We start from the raw sequence: 20,890 nt of genomic DNA, 5'->3' as shown, positions 1-20,890 counted from the left end.
TTTAGGAGGCTGGCCCCTCGTCCTCTGGCCATGTGGCAATAGGGAGACTTTGTAGGTAGACAAAGAGGCCTGTGGCCTCACAGGAATGGAGACATATTGGATTGCAAAAGAGGAGGCCTTGTTGATACGAAAATGGACTTTAAATTTCCTGGACAGTGCTATAACTGTGTAGTATGATTGGGACCCAGGTCATATCATACCAGAATTATATGATAAGCTCTCCAAGAATACTTATGCTTTGCTCAAAATTTTGTCATTGCCATCACCAATGGTGTTTCGATAACCTCAAACCACCTTCTGTATCAACCACATAATAGAATATACTATAAACTACAATGCCATTTCTTACTACTTTGTAACAGAAAAAGAAACAGAACATATAGTATCATTTGAAAAATCAGAAAGTGCGAAGTACCCGCTTTTGTTATTCTTCATGTCTTGCTCATATGAATAATGTACTGTCCTTAAAACAGTTCAAAATGTTAATCTGGCTTTTTTTTTGTTGTTGTTGAAAGAAAAAAGTTATGTCAAACTGAAATCAAGAACACATCAAACTTTCCTGAAGTACTTTAGTGACAAAAACACCCTGAGGATATTGTTTGGATGCAAAGATAGGTAGCTCTACCTATTTCCACATGGCCAGAGGAGAAGGGGCCAGCCTGCTAAAAATACCTCCCCTTACCATCTTAACTAAGGACAGAAACAACAAAATGCCGGCATCTGACTAGCATCTCCAATTTTTCTCCTGTTTGGTATGTAACATCTTCCCTGATGAAGAAGCCAGTGGAGTTTTGAAAGCTTGCAACAAGTAAATAGTGCGTTTCAGTTGGCCAACAAAGATATCACTCTTCATTGGATTTTTGTTTTGATATTTTTAATGTGCAAGACTAAAATGCATATAATTTAAAGAATATACAAAAATATGATTTTGTCAGTGGAGAAAATTGCATGAATTGCTTTAGGTAATTTCTATAAATAAATATATAAAATAAGAAATGTGTGTGGATTTTAATATGTGGGAAAAAAAAACATGGTGCATAAATCCAATTGTTAGTCCCAACTAAAGCAGAATGGGAATGCAAGGGAGGTATTCATTGTCATTCATTGCCCAGGGGAGAAAAGGATTTCCCTTGAAAAAAAATCAGTACTTGAAAAACTCAGTCAGGAAGACTAAGCCAGCACTGAAGTTTCTACACTTTTCTCAGAGTTTTCAGTGACAAGTGTACCAGTGAACTATTCTTCACAGATGTACACCTGTTTTTTCTTCCTCAATCCCCCCCCCCTCTTTTCTGCAGAAAGCCAATGCTCAGAGTAATTCCCCAGAACATTTCAAGATGTGCATACAATAGAGCAGTGCACAAAAATATGTGTTTTCTTCTGCAGTGGCAAGAAAACTATATACATTGTTTGCCCTTGCATGTGAAGATAAGATAGCAAAGATTTACACCCTTGGAGTAGAGCCAAAGGATAAAACAGTAAGTCAACATTTCTGTCCATTCCATTGATTCGGTGTTTGCTATAATTGATACTAACAACAGGGTTCAACTCATAGCCTCAGAACTGAATACAGGAAGAAAAAAGGGATACAGGAATAAAATGCAGATGATATTTGGAGAAGCTCAGCTAAACGAACACTGTGAAATGTTCACAGTCCTTGAAAATATGTATAAAAATGGGTATTAAAAACTGAAGGCTTTTTACTAATGTGTATATGTGTCTTTCTCTGTGTGTATTAACTATTGCAGACAAAGAATGGAAAGAACATATGCTTTAAAAAAAAGAGCAAATGTTGAAAGAAATAGTTAAATTAGACAAATTCATCCCTCGTACGGAAGAGAATTGAAAGGAGCTGGACTGCCCTGTATGTTTGAATTCTCAAAAACCTTACTACTGTATATAAAGTAATGTGAGATTAAAAAAAATTTTTTTTTCTCCACCTCTTTTTAATGTGATGGTGCTACAGTGACTCCTTGACATTTGCTGACAAATGTTCAGATGGTGGAGGTATAAAAGATATAGGAAGAGCATACAGAGTCTTTCCTAATGAAGATAATAACCACCCACTAAAACATTTTCTAATATAATTTGCATTTAATTTGCATTTATGTTTAATACTAAAGTTTGTCAGAGCCTCTGTTTATGATTAGGACTGTCAATCAAAACTGTTCATCTATCACCTAGTTTTCAATTTATTTACTTAAATAAATGTGCTTAAAAAAAGACTCCTCAATATATAATTCTTTTTAAGATACTGACATATTGAAGGAACTGTATAATTCTTCATACTGCAAAAAGTACAGTAAAATGTCATTTTTGTTGGGGACTCAGAATCTGCTGTAGGCAAACATAAGCCAAATGCCTACAAAATGAAGCCATCGCCATATATTCCTGCTATCTTTTAGTGCCAGTAAGAGCACCATAATAGTTGCAACATGAAATGCAAAATACTGGTTGCTTCAGGATACAGATCAAAAGAAAACATTTCTTTCTTCATATTTGGCATAGAGACAGTGTGCCGGTTCTTCGAAGAATTTTGTTCTAAATTCATGATTAGAAGTTCAGATGGACCAGTTTATTCAAGTTTGTGTCCCTATTTCTGATTTTTTATTTAAAAAAACATAGCTCTGTAGACTATATAAAAATACGTGCCAGATTGAAATAAAAGTGTGGATAACTAAAGTTATAAAAAGCAGAGAGACAACCCTACTGCTGCCATGCCACTTCATTTAAGATCATATGATATACCTAGAGGTATATATGAGTGCACAATATTTGGGTCAATTGTTAAAAAACAGTTTTATGCTAAGAAAAACACACCTAAAAAGAAGGTGAAACTAGAAGGAAGAACAGTAATTTTGAAAAAGGGCCTGGAAGGTTGTTCCCAGTAAGAAGAGCCAAAGAATAGGGGGGAAAGGAATAATGGTCATAAAAAAGAACAACCCAAAGAGAGTAAAAAATCTTTTAATATATCTGTGTATAATCTTCAGTTCTGGAAATAAGAACAGAGGTGGACTCAAAAAGAAGGTACTCCATGCAAAGTGTTGGGAGAGAAAGCAACATGTTCATGACTACTTACTGTTTGGATCTACATTTTCACAAAGTTCTGTTTTTGCTTCCCCATTGGGTCTGTCACTAGTTTTATGTGAAAGCCGTGAAGACATGGTTGCTGCTGTCACTACTGCCTTGAAGCTGCGTTTCCGCTTTTGGACATTTAGTTCAGGGTGGAAGATGATGATGTACACTTTCGGCATGTAAAGCATTCCCAGGGCCACTGAAGCACTTAGATTCATGGATATTGTAAGTGTGGTAGTTTGTACGTAGACCTAGGAGACAAAACATATAAGAAGACTACTTAAGAATAAGAGAAGTTGGCAATTGCACTTTTAAAAAAGAAGATGAAGTCAGTGGCTATGTTGCTCCAGACAGAATTGAAAGAAAGTTTGTACTAAAACCCAGAGCAGATTTACTGCCCATTGATGGAGAAGCCACATACTACCACAGGTTTCTTATTCTGAATTTTTCCAGCAGGGTTTATTATTATTTTTTTACTGTCTTACAAATTCTGTCTAAATAGAGAGAAGAAAAAATCCAGACTATGCAAAAGAAAACAAATGTAGTCCTGATGCAAATTCAAAGTTCAGGAGAGTCTAAATTAGAACACATAGAATTGTCACTTTATAGTTCATGTTTAATCAGAATTAGGTCTTCCTGTACCAAATGAGTCTACCATTGAATAGGATAAGAGATATAATTGGCATTTTCTTCACCTCCTGTACTGAACTACTGGGTTTTTGACAAACCATATTTTGAAATCCTGTTAGTCCTAACTAGAGTAGACTCACTTGTTTGTGTGGTTGTAGTCCAAAAGAATCAGCCACAAATGCTGCAAGAATAATGTATGCTTTTGTCTGTATTTGGTCCACATCAGCTTGGTACTACTGTTTATAAGCTTTCTTGGCAACCTTTTTTTGGGAGGAAATATTTCTAATTGTGTAGACCTCTCTCTCAGTTTATAACATTTGCAGAGATTTTATAATTTTAGTGGTTTTCTTAGTTTTGGTTTTGTTCTTGTCAAAAAAGACTTGTATCCCCCCCCCCCCCCCCCCCATAGTTTTAAACTGCTGTTAAAAAGTTAGAGTCCTATTGCGCTAGTGTCAATTTGGAGCTGCCCATTTTCCCTGCATATAAAAAAGTATTGTCTTTAATGTATTGGATGAAATTCTGTTACTTAGTCCCAACTAGAGTAGACTCACTAAATCAGTTATTAAATGTTGAGTCAACATGTAAGTAAATCCACTTGAATCAATGGGTTCATTCCCATGAGGTCTAACAACTGTAGGATTTAGGTCTGTATCTGTATGGATTTCTAGTGCAGTGTTATAATCTTTAAGCATATGGATTTCTACAATAGTATGTGCCAGCGTGGCATAGTAGATTGAGTGTTGGACTACAACTCTGAAGACCAGGGTTCTATTCCCTGCTCAGCCATGAAACCCAAAGAGTGACCTTGGTCAAGTCACATGTTCTCAGCCTCCAGGGAAGCTAATGGCAAACCTCCTCTGAACAAATCTTACCAAGAGAACCCCATAATGCATTTGCCTTAGGGTTGCCATAAGTGGGAAATGACTTGAAGGTACACAACAATAACAAATGTGCCAGTACCATCATGACTGCAACTAAGATCAGCATATCACTACTGTGTATACAAATCCATTGGAAAAAAATATGGAATAAAGTTTGAGGCTGCTGGAATTAGTTTGGCTGATATGCACAATTTCCACTCCTGGCATCCACAATGGAAATCCTTTTCAGCCATCAATACATTTAGCCAATGTATGGAAGACTTCCACTGACATCCATGCATACACATGTCTAGCCTTTTTCAAGCTAGTGCAATGTGAGGATACACGCAAGCATGCCTGTCATATGTGAAGTAGTTACAATGCATTCCATTGTGTGGGGGTAGAGATTGACAAGACTTCCTCTTGCACCCTCTCAAGATAATTGGAGAATTGTGAGAATCGCCCTTCTGTTAGAATAGCAGAACTTGGAGATATTTCTTTCTTTGGATCACAATTCTCAGAATCCCACATAATGGGTAATGGAATCTGGAAGGTGTAATCTAAATAAATAAATAAATAAATAACATTTCCATATTCTATGCAAAAGTAGTAATAATAACTGTGTGTTTTCATGTCATTTCTAACTCGTGAGGATCCTAAGACCATCCTCCCATAAGGTTTTCTCAACAGGATATGTTCAGAGAGAGTTTACCATTGCCTTCCTGTGAAGCTGAGGAGGAGTAACTTGTCTAAGATCAGTGAGTGGGTTTCCTGAGTCCTAAACCAACATTCAGACTACTACATATCACTGGCTCACAGAGTATAACAGTGTTCCATGAAGTTAATTGTAAGTATAATTAAATAACCATCTTGAAAAAGTGCTGGGAGAAAGATTATATGTGTATGTGTGTGTATATATCTATATATATGTATGTATAAAGAGAGAGGGGGGAATGAATGTGTGTGTGTGATATTTGAACTCCATAAAATCATGTGAAAACTAAGCAGCAAACTTTTTCTTTTCTTTTTTATTTAAAAGACTTTGCAAAGGAGAATAATTAAGCTTTTTCCCTGAATCACTCTGATAGTAAATCAAGAATAAAACCCACCTATTGCCATGCCATTTGGAATCAAAGATTCATCTCATTTCAACAAGAGATTGAACACTTTCAGTCTAGTAAACTAGTGGAGCACTAAAGCATGATTTTAACTGCCTGCACAATTGCTTCCATCAAATGGGATAAATCTACTTATATGCTGAGAGTTAAGTGCCTCAGTGGGTCACCCACCTGTACAAGTGTACAGTGCTTAGGATGAAGAATTACTCCTTCACGTTACAGAGCACAGGCACTATAAGAAGTTCTGCAAGCTTCATCCATTAATTTATTTAGCAGCTTAATGAACTAATGCTTTCACTGCAGATTACAATTTGCCCTTTTAATTATTTTATAAGAACTACTTTTGGAGATGCACATTGCCTTTTCCTCTTCCTATAAGAAATTTGGAAGCTTTGTTGTCAAACAGACCTTATTTTCAACTAGGTTGACGTGTTTAGGAACTGTAAAAAAAGGGGGAGGAGCAGTATTATCAGAATCCAATTTTACATTATACAGTTATAACACTCTGATTCCACTATAACTGCAATGGCAACATCCTATAAAATCCTTGGATTTTCAGTTTAGGAAGAGACATCTAGAATTTTCTTCTAGAGAGCTCCTCTAGTGTCTTCCCTGCTAAACTCCAGTATTTACTCCATAGCATGCAGCTGAAACTGTTAATATAACTTGTCTGAAATGGCCAGGATACTCCAGGGGCAGCCTGAAATATGCTGACCCCACAACTGCTGCAATCTTCTCCCATTACTGGCCCTCTGTTCCCACACCATGGTACCTGTCTGCATGGGCATCCCACTGAGTTATTTGATGTACCGGCCACTGCTGCAGAGCACTCACTTCCGAAGTCAGAACAAGCACCCATTGAAGGTCAAATGTATGTGTCTGAGAATGAGAGACCCATGACAGAGGCAGCCACACCAGGAAGCTCAGCAAAATGCCCAGTGAAACAGCCACCCCAGTGTGGGAACAGAGGTAAATTTTTAAAATGCAATTTTGAAATTTTTAAAACTGCAGATCTGGAGTATGTTTAAGGCAGTTATACTCTGGGCCAAAACAGACAACCCTGAAGAGGCCATCCCAGAGAAAGCTGGATCAGGGCCACAGCAACCACACACCACAGCCCCAATCCAGCTTTTTGCTGGCTCAAAAAGAGGTGCTGCTCCTTTTTAAGCCTGCAAAAGGGTGCCCTTTCCACCGCCACCACAGATTTACAGCATTTCTGTGGTGTGAGGCACATAAATGCCATGCCATCCGAGTGCCGCAATGCTGCCAGCCATCTGGTTCGGCAGGTGGTGTGAGGCTGGCTTGGGGGCATAGTTGGGGCATGTGTGATCTAAATGTGATGTCCCCATACCACCCTCAAGCTGGTGCTTACTGCCAGTCTGTTTTGGACTTCTGTTCTGGAGTTGTCCTGTTCAGATGACACATGTCCCAAACCCTGGTTCTAGTACAGGCAGTCTGTTCTGGTGCGGAATGTGCTGGACATCATCCAGACTTATTGTACAGAACCAAGACTTGGGACAAGTGTCATCCAAACAGGACGACATCAGAACAGATTGGGAGAACAGGTATTTTGGCCTATTCTGACCAGGCCTGTGTTCTGTAAAAAGGCCCCCTGCTTAATGATGCAAATCTTTGCATATATCATATTTTCAGGCAAGAACACATAATTCCTTTGCTGCATGAGAACATGGAGATTTCTCTGCAGTTTTTGATCCCAGTTTTCACTTGCAGAATCTTTTGGTGAAATCTTTTGAACAAGGGGTCTTTTGTGGGAAATATTTATTTTGTAGAAAAAAACACTTCATTTCAACACAAAAATGTGGTAGGTGGTGCTTTGAAAAATTGCATTTATTGTTGTACAAACAAATTGATTTTTTTTTTTTTTTTTTGGCTAGGAAATGGATACTAAGGAATATTATTTCATGCCTAACCTACTCTTAGGATATTAAACAAGCAGCTAGATAGCACATGGCTGTTTTGTACCAACCAAAAGCACTTTTTAATACTTAATCAAATATCTGATACCATTCTTGTCAATTCAATTAGGATGGAGGATTCTGGACCTAGTTTAGTGGTCTGGCAAAGTGCAGCCCTGAGGCTGCACACAAAAATTAAAGGAATGTAGATTTTAATCCAATTGTTTCTCCCATCTAGACTAGACACATTGAATCAATGTAAATGTAGTAGTTCATTGCATGTGTAAGTTCAACTGATTCATCCTCTGGTTTCTGTTTGTTCCGGTGCATTATTCCTTTGAAGAATCATTTTCCTCTGTGGGTTTTGCATGCCTTAACATGATTATTGGTTAAAGGACTGTTTACAACATATCCACATAGATACATATGGACAATTTCCTTTATAGATATGCTCATGGACCATAGACATAAAAGACATTACCATTAGAGAAATATCATTTTCTATTGCTGTAATGATGTTGTACTCATAGTATTAAAAATGTTATCTCTAGTTATGTTGTTAAAATTTTTATAATGGGTCATAATCACACTGCTGCATTGCATATTCATTAACAGGCTCATAATAATTTGTTATAAAAATAATTGTGTTCTAATATAAAAGTTACCTGATTGCTATTTGTATTACAATGATTATGTTTTGAGCATTCTTGTATTTGTGTTTGCAGGTGATCCTGTCAAAGCCCTGGTTGATCTCTGGAGTGAGGAAATGTCCAGAGAAGTAGACACAATAGCTCCTAAGAATCCCATCTCATGGAATACAGCTCTAAGGAGCTGACAACAATGAAATGAACAAAATGAAGACTAGAGTGACCGTGACAAAAAACTCTGAGTGAGTATAACAGAAAACAGACTAAAATCTACCTGAAATGATTGCCTATTGTAGGGAATAAAGATAGCAAAAAGAAAAAGCTTTTCAGACTAACATTAATGTATAGAACCATTCAGTTGATATTTTTGAGTGGTCAGGGATCAGTTGTGATCTGGTTCAGATGAGAATGTAAGCCACTTAGCAGCTCACTGTGAAAAATGTGTCCACCATTTTCCAAACAACAGACCCTTGCACTTCCTAGCTTATTAAACAGGCCAGAGGAGGACTTGTTGAGTGGGTAACAGAAGTGATTAATGCCTCTTTACAACAAGGCAAGGTCCCAATATGCCAAAATGAAACTGTGATAAGGCGGCTCCTTCTTCTTCTTCCTCTTCTTCTTCTTCTTCTTCTTCTTCCTCCTCCTCCTCCTCCTCTTCTTTTTAAAAAAACCTCCTTGCATCCTATTGTACAAGATAACCATAGGCCAGTCAACAATCTCCCATTTTTTGGAAAAGATACTAGAGTGTATGATGACTTCTCATTTCCAGGGACTCCTAGATGAAATCTAGATCCACTTCAATCTAGTTTCAGACCTGGTTATGGGACAAAGACATCTTTGGTCACCTTAATGAATGACCTATGCAGGGAACTTGACAGGGAGAGTGTGTCCCTCTTAGTTCTGCTGGGCCTTTCAGTGGATTTTTATACCATCGGACATGGCATCCTTCTGAGTCATCTCTCTGGGATGGGGCTTGGAGGTACTGTTCTTCAGGGTTTTTTTTCCCTTCCTGGAGGGCTGTTCCCATAGATGCTACTGCAGGATTAATGTTTGATTCTTTGGCCATTGGCCTGTGGGGTTCCTCAGAGTTTAGTCTTGACCCTTATGCTATTTAACATCTACATGAAATTTCTGAGAAAGGATGTCTGGAGTTTTAGAGTCATGTGTCACCAAGTATGCTGATGCTACCCTGCTGTATTATTGCACCTAACTTTTTTATGTGCAAAACCAGTGCCTGACAGCTGTAATAAACTGGATGAGAGCAAACAAATTGCTGCTTAATCCAGACAAGACAGAGGTGGTCATGGTCAGCCAAAGGACAGCTGTTAGATGGGATTCTAATCCCCCTGAAAACCACAGGTTCACAGTTCCTGAATTCAGATCTGAGCCTCAAGGCCCAGGTTTCAGCAACGACCAAGAGTGCTTTTGCAGTTAAAACTAGTCCACCAACTGTGCCTGCTCCTGGAAAAGTCAGATATGGCCACAGTGGTACATGCCTTTGGTTGCATCCTGTCTGGATTACTGCAATGCACTCTTTATGGAACTATGTTTGAAAAATGCTCAGAAACTTCAGTTGACCAAAGAGCTGTAGCCAGGTTGTTAACTGGAGTTGGATACAGGAAACTGTTGCAACAGCTCCATTGGCTGCAGGTCTATATTCAGGCACAATTCAAAGTGCTGGTTTTGACTTATAAAGTCCTATATGGCTTGGGTCTATGTTATTGGAAGGCCTGTATATCCCTTTATGAGCCCATTAGAGTACTAAATTCATCCAGAGAGGCCCTTCTGTGTGTCACACAACCCTCTCAGATTCATTTGGTGTGGGAACAAGGGAAGGGTCTTCTTGGTGGCTGCTCACAGACTTTGGAATTTCATCTCCAGAGAGGCATTTTCAGCAGCAAGTAAAAACATTTTGTGCTGCCAGGCTTTTTCAAACTGATGAGAGTTGGGTACTGTGTGATTCAGATTTTAAGGTTTGTATAGCGTTGTTGCTTTTGGTACATTTTAGTATTTTAAATGTTTAATGTTTTTAACTTTATATATTTACACTTTTTAACACTTTTGTATTGTTTTTAAATTTGTTGTTTATAATTTACATGTATTGTTATATTGTTATATTATTATATTGTTATATGTATTGCTGTATTGTTGTGCTGTGCAATGACCTTTGGTCAAAAGCAATAAAATTTGATTTGATTAAAAATTTGTTGTTATCTGCCTTGAGTCCCAATATCAGGAGAAAGGTGGGATATAAAACAAACAAACAAACAAACAAACATTAGTTCTTTTTTCCATCAAGATCTTGAGGGATTTTTTGTTATACATGTGGAAAGTTAATATGTGGATCCCCCACCTTCTGTTGAATTCATTTTTTTATAGTGTAAACGACATTCCATTCTGTTAGACTGGAATGTAGTTTGTGATAAACAGATAGTTCAAGACAGAAGAAAAACAGAAACAATTATCATTTTAGTTCTCCCTACCACTTGCTATAAAGCAGCTAAATAATAACCACTTATTTTTCTATTGAGAAATGCCTTAATTTGTCTATTGGAAAATGCCTTATTGTAAGTTTATATAAATATTTAGTACAGGAAGCATAAATGCTTTCAATAGGAAAAAGTCTCTCTGTGTGTATGTGTGCATGTGTGTATAACCAACATGACGTTCCTTCCTATTTGTCAGTGTGGGCAGATCTAAATTTATAACATGTTTATTATGATAGTGATGTGAATATGAAGTTAGCATCTAGCATGTCCTTAAAATTACTGAATTATTTTTAAAAACATTTTCTAACTTGGAAGTGCGAATCTTTGCACAAGGTAATTCACATTGCAATATAAGCTCAATATTACATGGTAATTACTTCCTGAAGAAATATTCTGCAGCTAGGAATGGCCAGCAAGGAAGAACTCACAAGAGAAATCAAACCCAATCAGCTATCCCATTTATGACACTTACCAGTTACCTAATACCTAAAGCAGTGAATCTTTTATAGACAATGATGCCAAAAGTTAATTTTGGTCAAATATTTTAGTACTTTCCAACCTCCCATTTTTCTTTAGACCATCTTAAATTTAGATATGCAGGCATATATATCCAAATATAAGGCAATTTCCAACAATGGCACTTTTCAGTTAGGGATCTCTTTATGTATACATTCTAATGAAAAGTTTGCATCCATAAGTCAAGTCAAATCATGCAAATTCCTTTTTTTTTTTTTTTTGGGATTATGTCCCATTTTAAAAAAATATGGCCCTGAAACTTAATTTTTTTCCCCCCCCCCCTCCTTCTCCTGAATGATTTTAAACACCATTGCCTAATGAAGAAACTAGTGGAGCTTCAAAAGCCTGCATCATGGATTTTGTGCATTTTTGCCCAATAAGTGTAAAACTGTTTTATGGGTTTGAGATGATAGTCCAACATTCCTAGTCCAACATTCTACTTTAGCTTTCCCTGCTCCTTCCACTTTAGCAAGCATTGTTGTCTTTTCCAAAGTGTGGTGCCAACTCATGGTATGTCCAAAGCTGTAGAGATATGGTATCCATTTATTTCTTTATGTACCAAAAATTAGCAAAATGAAAATTATACCTTTAAAAGACAATATCATATGCACAATCTAAATTTACATAGGTCCATGTGTTAAAGTGAAAATTTGGTTAGATGTGATTTTTTAAAAGAAAATGTAAAAAGACTAAAATTTATAAGAAAACATGAGGCCTCTAATTTCTCCACCCATTGATCCTCATCCCACTCCTGTCATCTCTTCCATTCAGTTTCAGGGTTTTTAAGGGATGCAGGTGAACATCACAGCCCATTTCTGCAAAAAGGTAGGCATTTGGGAGAGCAGTGGTATCACCCCCCCCCCTTTAGAGTATCATTCAGTGCAGCCTGAACTCCCACCCATCTAGTGACACCCCTATAAATTGACATCCTGATCTATACATTAATCGAGGCTCTAGAGCTCATTCACAACTTAAGAAATTATAATGCTATGATTTCACTTTAACTGTCATTATTTTTCCCTATAGAATCCTGAGACTGGGAGTTTAGGAATTATCACCCACACTGTTCAAGTCCCTTGCAAAACTGAAAACCTGAGGATTCAATAGAATGGAAACCTGGCAGTTAAAAGTGGAATAACAGTGCTATAACTGTGTAGTATGATTGGGACCCAGGTCATATCATAATACCAGAATTATATGAATAAGCTGCTTGCAAGACATACTTCAATGCTTTGCTCAAAATTTTGTCATTGCCATCAACCAATGGTGTTTCGATAACCTCAAACCACCTTCTGTATCAAACCACATAATAGAATATACATAAACTACACATGCCATTTCTTACTACTTTTGTAACAGAAAAAGAAACAGAACATATAGTATCATTTGAAAAATCAGAAAGTGCGAAGTACCCGTTTTGTTATTCTTCATGTCTTGCTCATATGAATAATGTACTGTCCTTAAAACAGTTCCAAATGTTTAATCTGGCTTTTTTTGTTGTTTGTTGTTGAAAGAAAAAAGTTATGTCAAACTGAAATCAGAACACATCAAACTTCCTGAGTACTTTAGTGACAAAAAACACCCTGAGGATATTGTTTGGATCAAAGATAGGTAGCTCTGATCATTTACTTTACATAAAAATATTTCAATTTGATTTCATGTGTTCCAACATCGTACGTTTACATGCAAATGACACAAAATACCTTAAAATGCTGCAAATAGCCTTAAATGTGCATCTGCATTAACTTGAAACTTTGTACAGCCCATCTGGTACCAAACAGACAGTTTTAGTGGCTTAGGGTCTCAGGTATCATTAAATCACTCATGGATTAGGTCCTTGTGGGGCTGTAGTATGAAATGCCAAAAAATTAGGCATCCTCGATTTTATTCAGGCTCTGCCACATTTTCACCATAAAAAGCTTCTCTATAGAGAAGAGGCTCTGACGTGAATACTTTACTGTGGGGTCAGATTTCACAATTGCCCTATCTGAGAACAAATTTACTTTTTGTGCTAACACTCAAATAGAAGTATCATTCAGCAGATTGTTTTCCTTATGACTTTCATCATCCAAGTTGTCCGTATGGCTTAAATTTCCAATGTGAGTAGCAGAAATTACCGTCTCTTTAAGGAACTTTCTACTAAACTGAATCGAGAGTTCTTCCTGTTATTGCATGGTAGTTGTTTAATTAATTAGGTACAATTATTTATGTCCCACTTTAAACAGTATATACTTATATCTTGGTAACTGTACATGAGAAAGGATTAGAGGTCTTGGTAAATCACAAGCTAGACCTGGGTTAACAGTGAGATGTTGGGGCAAGAAAAAAAGCCAATGAAATTATAGACCATATCAACCAAAGCCAGATCAAATGAAATAATAGTGTCTCTGAGTTTTCCTTCGATCAGAATTCACATGGTGCACTTATTGGCACCACAGTTTAAAGATACTGCAAGCTGGAACATATCTGGAGGAGAATGACAAAGATGTAGCAAGACCCAAAGGAATGTTTAGATCTAGATTTGGAGAAGAGAAGAGAAGATGGAAATGGTAACAACAGACCTTCTCATATATTCAAAGGGATTTCTATGGGGGGGGGGGGGGAATCAGCAAGCCATGTTTTTTTTCTATGCAGGGTAATACCTAAACCGGTGGGATTCAAATACAAGAATATAAAAAAGTTTATTTATTATTTATTTATTTATTTTATATCCCAGCTTTCTCCTTATTTAGGAGCCAAAGTGGATTAAAAGCTTAGAAATAATTTCCTGATGATAAGAGTGTTCTTGGTGCAATTGAGCTACTTGGAAAGTTGTTGTTGACCAATGATGTGTGTGTTGTGTATCTTCAAGGTATTTATGACTATGGCAACCCTAAGGGGACTTTATCATGACAAGATTTGTTAAGGGGGAGAAGTTGCCTTTGCCTTCCTCTGAGACTGAGAGCATATGACTTGCTGTGAAGTCACCCAGTGGGTTTTCCAGGGCTGAGTGAGATTTAAACCTAGTCTCCAGAGTTCACAGTCCCACAGTCAAACCACTACACCATGCTGGCTAGAGGTTGTGGATTTAATTTGTATTTGTATCGTTTATTTTTACTGATGTATCCCGCCTCAATCCACAGTGAGAGGTGGAAAATATAAATAAAATTATTATTATTATTATTATTATTATATTATTATTATTATTCCTTGGCTATTGGATTCCTGCATTATCTCTGGGTGGACTGTCCACCTCATAATGCTTTTGAAAGAATTGCACAATCAGTGCTCTGGTTCAGAGACACCTGCCAGTTTTTGGATGCTCTTGCATACCTGTGGGAGGTGTCCTCTGATCCCTAGTGTAGCTGCGAGTAAACTATTAGCTCACATCCTCTGTCTGGACACAAAAGGCCTGTACAGACAGCCAAAATAAGCTGCTTCAAGTCACAGTGGAAGTATGTGTTTCAATGATGCATGTATCCTAAGTGTCCAGAAGTCGCCACCAAAGCCACGCTTCAGCCCTAAGGACTGGAGCATGCTTTGGTGTGGCTTCTGGGACTCTTAGGACATATGCATCATTGAAACACCATACTTCCACTGTGATTTGAAGCAGCTTTATTTTGGCTGTCTGTAACAGGCCAAAGGCAACCAGCCAGCTTCTCGGTATACATCCATGGTTAAAACAAAACAGTGGATTGAGATCCACCTTGGAGTGCTGGGCTGCCTTGGTGCATCTGGGAGGGAAGCATCAAGCAGTGAGCTAGAAGCAAATCCATCTCCTGGAACCTTTCATTTATTTGCAAAATCCAGAAAGGTAAAGAAGAAAGGTCCAGTTTTTTTAAATGAAAGGCTTCACCAATCATTCGCACTAGGGATGCAGTTCATACACAGACCCGGTAAAATAGGACATATCCAGCTTTCATATGTTGTTGTTGAATTCAATATGAATTGAAGACGAGAAGAAGAAAGAGAAGAAGACAGAAGAAGAGAAAGCGCGAAAAGAAGAAGCAAGCAAGGAAGAAGAAGACGACTAAAGTGGAAGGCTGTACTCAAAAGTCTCCATTGCAGAAAACTTGAAAGTCAGTTGTCTTAGATACTGGGTTCCCCCCTCCACATCCTCCCCTCCTCTCTACAAACTGCTAAGTTGGAGGAGGGGGAATGACAGAGAAGAGGCAAGAATTTTGTTGGTTTCTTGAATTGCTCTTAGTGCGTTTCCAAAAGCCATCTCTGCTTTCAATGACATCCTTTTGCTTGTCCTAGTTTTACTACTTGTACAACCACTTAGCACAAGGCATGTCCCTAGGGAGAGACCAATCACTGTCTATGAAAAATGGCATAAGGCAGTTGTTTCTTTTTTTAAAAAAAATTAGGCCATTTCTATTGCACATTTTTTTTGTCACCAGATGGAAGCTACAAGCTCACCTCTATGCTTAGACAACCCTGACATGTTTGTTCCATATGTTTTAAAGGTATTAAAACTGTTTTGAACTCTCTCTTTTTTTTATCCTGAGACTTTAGTCAATGGGAAAGGGAATAGCAATAAATGCTGAAGGATATATATACCCCCCCCACACACACACACCTATGATGTGTACAGTAATGGGAGTCGGTAATGGGCTGGATGAGGGAAAACCGACTCAGACTGAATCCAGAGAAAACGGAGGTACTTGTGATAGGTTCCCCTGGTCCAGGAATGGCGGTAGTTCCACCTGTCCTGAACAGGGTCACGCTCCCTGTGAAGGACTCTGTGCGCAGTCTGGGGGTGCTTCTTGACTCGTCGCTCCACCTTACAGCTCAGGTGGATGCGACGGTCAAGAGCACCTGTTATCAGCTTCGGCTTATTCGCCAGCTGTGCCCATACCTGGCCCAGAGAGACCTTGAAACGGTAGTACATGCTCTGGTAACCTCTTGATTGGATTTCTGCAACGCGCTCTACATGGGGCAACCCTTGTACCAAACCCGGAAGCTACAGATGGTACAGAATATGGCAGCCAGACTGGTCACTGGTACCTCCAGGGCCAGTCATATTACACCTGTACTTAAAGATCTACATTGGCTGCCCATTCGCTTCCGGGCACAATACAAGGTGTTGGTGATAACCTATAAAGCCCTACATGGCTTGGGCCCAGGATACCTGGAGGACCGCCTCTCCCCATACATTCCGCCCCGCACCCTCAGAACATCTGGGCAGCAACTTTTGAGGGTCCCAGGGGCTAGACTGGCCTCCACAACAAGGAGGTCATATACCATTGTCGCCCCGACCCTCTGGAATACGCTGCCCTTAGAGCTCCGCTCAGCCACCTCCCTGGCCCAGTTCAGGAGGGAGCTAAAAACCTTCCTGTTCCGGTTGGCATTCCCTGAATTAGATTCCAGCTAGTCTCTCCCTACCCTTTGACAGCGATGGCAGCTGGTTGTTGGGGTTTTAATGCTGATGATCTGTTTTACTGTTGATTTTAATATTGTTATTGATATATGTATCTGTATTTTATTGTATTATAGTCTGTTGTTCACTGCCCTGATCGTTGGAAGGGCGGTATATAAATAAAAACTTTATTATTTTATTATTATTATTTAAATCCCTATCAGCTAGACTTTTCTAATTTCAACCTTCATTATTATGAACTTGCATTATGTCCCCCAGCTGTCTGTTTCATAACATTTTATTTTTATTTTCTCATATGGATGACAACATTATTCAGACAATGTATCCCTTGAATAATTCACATACACACACAGAGAGAGAGAGAGAGAGATTTAATTTTCATAGTACTTATTTTGGGTGGTTAGATCTTGAAGAATTAATATGCTTTTACTATTTTGGTTTAGACTTCTTAGATACTACCATATTACTTGATGTGAAAAGTAACATTTCAGTATACTGAACCACTGTTTTTGATAGCACTGAATCTAAGTTCTTCTATTACTGTTAAGGTAAGTATTGTGTATCCATTTTCCAGGAAGCATACATAAGAGTGCACTGTAAGTCTTAGTCCTGTTCCAATATTTGTTTCTCTATACAAGCAGAAGGAGCAGAGGGCACAGACATCAGACCTGCCCCTTACATTTTGTCCTTCCTCTTGTTGGTAAAATACGATAATCATAGAATTGTAGAGTTGGAAGAGACCACAAGGGCCATCCAGCCCAACCCCCTGCCATGCAGGAAATCTAAATCAAAGCATCCCCTGACAGATGGCCATCCAGCCTCTGTTTAAAGACCTCTAAGGAAGGGGAATCCACCACACTCCAAGGAAGTGTGTTCCACTGTCGAACAGCCCTTACTGTCAGAAAGTTCTTCCTAATGTTGAGGTGAAATCTCTTTTCCTGGAGCTTGCATCCTAGTCTTCCTGCATCCTAGTCAGAAAACAAGCTTGCTCCCTCCTCAATATGACAGCCCTTTAAATATTTAAACAGGGCTATCATATCATATCTTAACCTTCTCTTCTCCAGGCTAAATATCCCCAGCTCCCTAAGCTGTTCCTCATAGGGCATGGTTTCTTTTCACTATTTTAGTCACCCTCCTTTGGGCATGCTCCAGTTTCTCAACATCCTTTTTAAATTGTGGTGCCCAGAACTGGACACAATATTCCAGGTGGGGCCTGACCAGAGCAGAATAGACTGGCACTATTACTTCCCTTGATCTAGACATTATAATTCTATTGATGCAGCCTAAAATTGCATTGGCCTTTTTAACTGCCACATCACACTGTTGACTCATGTTCAACTTGTGGTTTCCTTGGACTCCTAGATCCCTTTCACACATAGTCTCCTTAAGCCAAGTGTTCCCCCATCCTATATCTATGCATTTCATTTTTCTGCCCTACATGCAGTACCTTACATTTCTCCATGTTGGATTTCATTTTTTTACCTTTGGCCCAGCTTGCTAGTCTATTCAGGTCATTTTGAATTTTGATCCTGTCCTCTGGAGTGTTAGCTACTCCTCCTAATTTGGTGTCATTTGCAAATTTGATAAGTATGCTCCCAATTTTGTCATCCAAGTCATTGATGAAGACTTTGAAAAGCACTGGGCCCAGGACAGAGCCCTGTGGGACACCATTGGTCACTTCTCTCCAGGATGTAAAGGAGCCATTGTTTGGAAAGAAGAATAACCCATTACAGGTAGATTGACTCAGTCAAAGAAGTCATGGCCCTAAGTTTGGAAAACCTATGCTATTCCTATTCCCACTTGGGCCCTCCGTTCTGGTAGTCAAGATCTGCTGTCTTAGCCCAGGATTTCCTCTGCCCCATCCCGGATTCGCCCCTTTTCACTTGCTGCCCCTCACTCCTGGAACCTTCTTCCCCCACAAGCAAGAGCCATCACTTCTTTAACCAGCTTCACAACGGAGTTGAAAACCATCCTGTTCAGAGAAGCCTTCCCAGGCATTGCATAATTGTCGCTTACTATTTGATGTTCTTTTTGTGCCTGTTTATCAAACGATTTCCTGTATTGCTATGTACTGTATATGTATTATCCTACTTGAGAGTATGTATTTTTCTTGGAAGAAGATTAACCATCCATTATGAAGCCAAGCCCTCCCTCCAGTCCATCTGCCTTGGTCCAGGCCTTGGAGGTAGAGAGGAACTGCTGGACCTCTTACCCTTTCCCTCCACCACTCCCTTCTCCTTCTGTGTCATGTCTTTTTAGACTGTAAGCCTGAGGGCAGGGAACCGTCTAACTAAAAAGATTGTATGTACAGCGCTGTGTAAATTTACAGCGCTTCATAAATAAAGGTTAATAATAATAAATAATAATAATATGCATGGCTGTTAATAATAGGCACTCTTGAAGGCCTCTCTTTCTTTGGGTTGCCATATATCAAAGCTGGTGTGATGGCACATAAAAATAGCTTGATGCTACAATAGTTCTGAAAAGGAGTTGTAACCATGTTCAGCTGAGCATGATTACAGAGTTCTCCAAAATCAAAAACCTTAATACATCAGGGCTTCCAGTCATGCTGAATCCTATTCATATTATTTCTTGGAAAAACAGGGAAGTATTGCTTGTGGAGGAATACTGTCATTGTTGTTGTTATTGTGTGTATTTAGGTCATTTCTGACTTACAACACCCCTAAAGTCATGGCGTTGTTCAGAGGGAGTTTTGCCCTTGCCTTCCCCTGAAGCTGAGAGAGTGTTAGTCCAAGGTCACCCAGTGGATTTCCATGACTGAGCAGGAATTCAAACCTTGGTCTCCAGAATTGCAGTCCAATGTTTTTTGTTACTTCTATTTTAACTCATTTGTTGTATGCTATGTTTTAATTAAGATTCTGTTTCTAAACTGTATCTTATTATTTTCAGCCACCTGGAGTATCACTTTACTCAAAAACATTGGAGACACACAAACACAAAACAGAGATGGTGTGGAGAAAAAAGACCCCTATTCATCTGGCAATAAAGTGTAGGTAAAACTCTTTGGTATTACAAATCCAGGCTGTCATAACTGAGATGGCCCCCTCTCTATTAGAAATCTTCTGCATTTGGTGGTGTCAATTAGAGAAAGGTTTTTGTGGGGTTTTTGGGCTATGTGGCCATGTTCTAGCAGAGTTTCTTCCTGACGTTTCATCAGCATCTGTGGCTGGCATCTTCAGAGAATGTTTGCCTGGAAAGGACTTGGCTATATATATGTGACCTGGAAAGGCAAGAGTGATTTCCATGTTGTTGTTGCTAATGGCAGGTCTCAGGGTGTGAGGGTCTGCAAAAGAGTATTACTTTCTGCTTGATAGTGCTCATTGTCTGCTGGAAGAGTTCTCATTTGCATTTGTTGAGTCTTTATCTTGCTAGCTTTCAGGACTGGTAGCCAAACCTTGTTTACTTTAAGGGTTTCCCCTTTTCTGTTGAAATTGTCCAGGTGTTTGTGGATTTCAATGGCTTCCCTGTGCATCCTGACCTGGTAGTGGTTGGCATGGTCCAGAATTTCAGTGTTTTCAAACTGTATTTTATGCCCATGACGATTTCTGGCATGTTCTGCTACTGCTGATTTTTCTGGCTGACCCAGTCTGCAATGTCTCTCATGTTCCTTGATTCTTGTTTGCACACTGCGTTTGGTGGTCCCTATGTAGACTTGTCCACAGCTGCATGGTATGCGGCAAATTAGAGAAAACTCTACAAAGAAGATCTTAAGGTCTGGGTTGAAATGGAAGGGGGCAATCCTCAAGATAACCTGAGCCCAGGAATTTGAAAATTTGTTGTGTTTCTCAAAATTGCTCCTGAATTGTGTTGATGACCTTGTTATGAGGCTTTGTTTTTAATTCCATTTACATATTTATATGTTTTCGTTATTGTACACATTCCCTCAATGAATAAGGCATTTTATGTGAATTTTTCAACACACAGTTTTATCCATCCACATATTCAAATATGCATTGCACTTAGTGTTATACCCAAAATATTTCTTCTAGATATTAATTAGCTTCACAACTGTTTGAATTCCCAATGTGAGGTGTGTTTCTTCTTGCACTGAGCATTGGGCACTACTTTTGTGGCAACTGTCTTCTTCATCCAAGCCTGAGACAATGGCGTTGAACAACTAAATCTCCTATACCCCAGACCTTAAATGCATTCCCAGCTGCTTTCAAGGATGACAGCAAATAGCACTATGAAATAGGAATAATTTACATCATACACAGAATTTCTATTTGTGAGCCTTTTAAACACCACAAGCTTTCAAC

General features: G+C 38.8%; 1 protein-coding gene across 1 annotated transcript in view; it reads right to left on the bottom strand.

Annotated features, from left to right (window-relative positions):
• The window catches only part of GRM7 (glutamate metabotropic receptor 7), a 513,800-nt gene that overhangs the window by 52,109 nt on the left and 440,801 nt on the right, over positions 1-20,890 (bottom strand). The window contains 1 exon segment of the mRNA XM_042453709.1: positions 3,077-3,323. Coding sequence (XP_042309643.1) covers positions 3,077-3,323 — 247 coding nt within the window.

This window comes from Sceloporus undulatus, chromosome 2 (genome assembly GCF_019175285.1).
Source record: "Sceloporus undulatus isolate JIND9_A2432 ecotype Alabama chromosome 2, SceUnd_v1.1, whole genome shotgun sequence".
Taxonomy (NCBI): Eukaryota; Metazoa; Chordata; class Lepidosauria; order Squamata; family Phrynosomatidae; genus Sceloporus; species Sceloporus undulatus.
The sequence above is the reverse complement of the archived record's forward strand: the minus strand, read 5'-3'. Positions and strand labels throughout refer to the sequence as shown.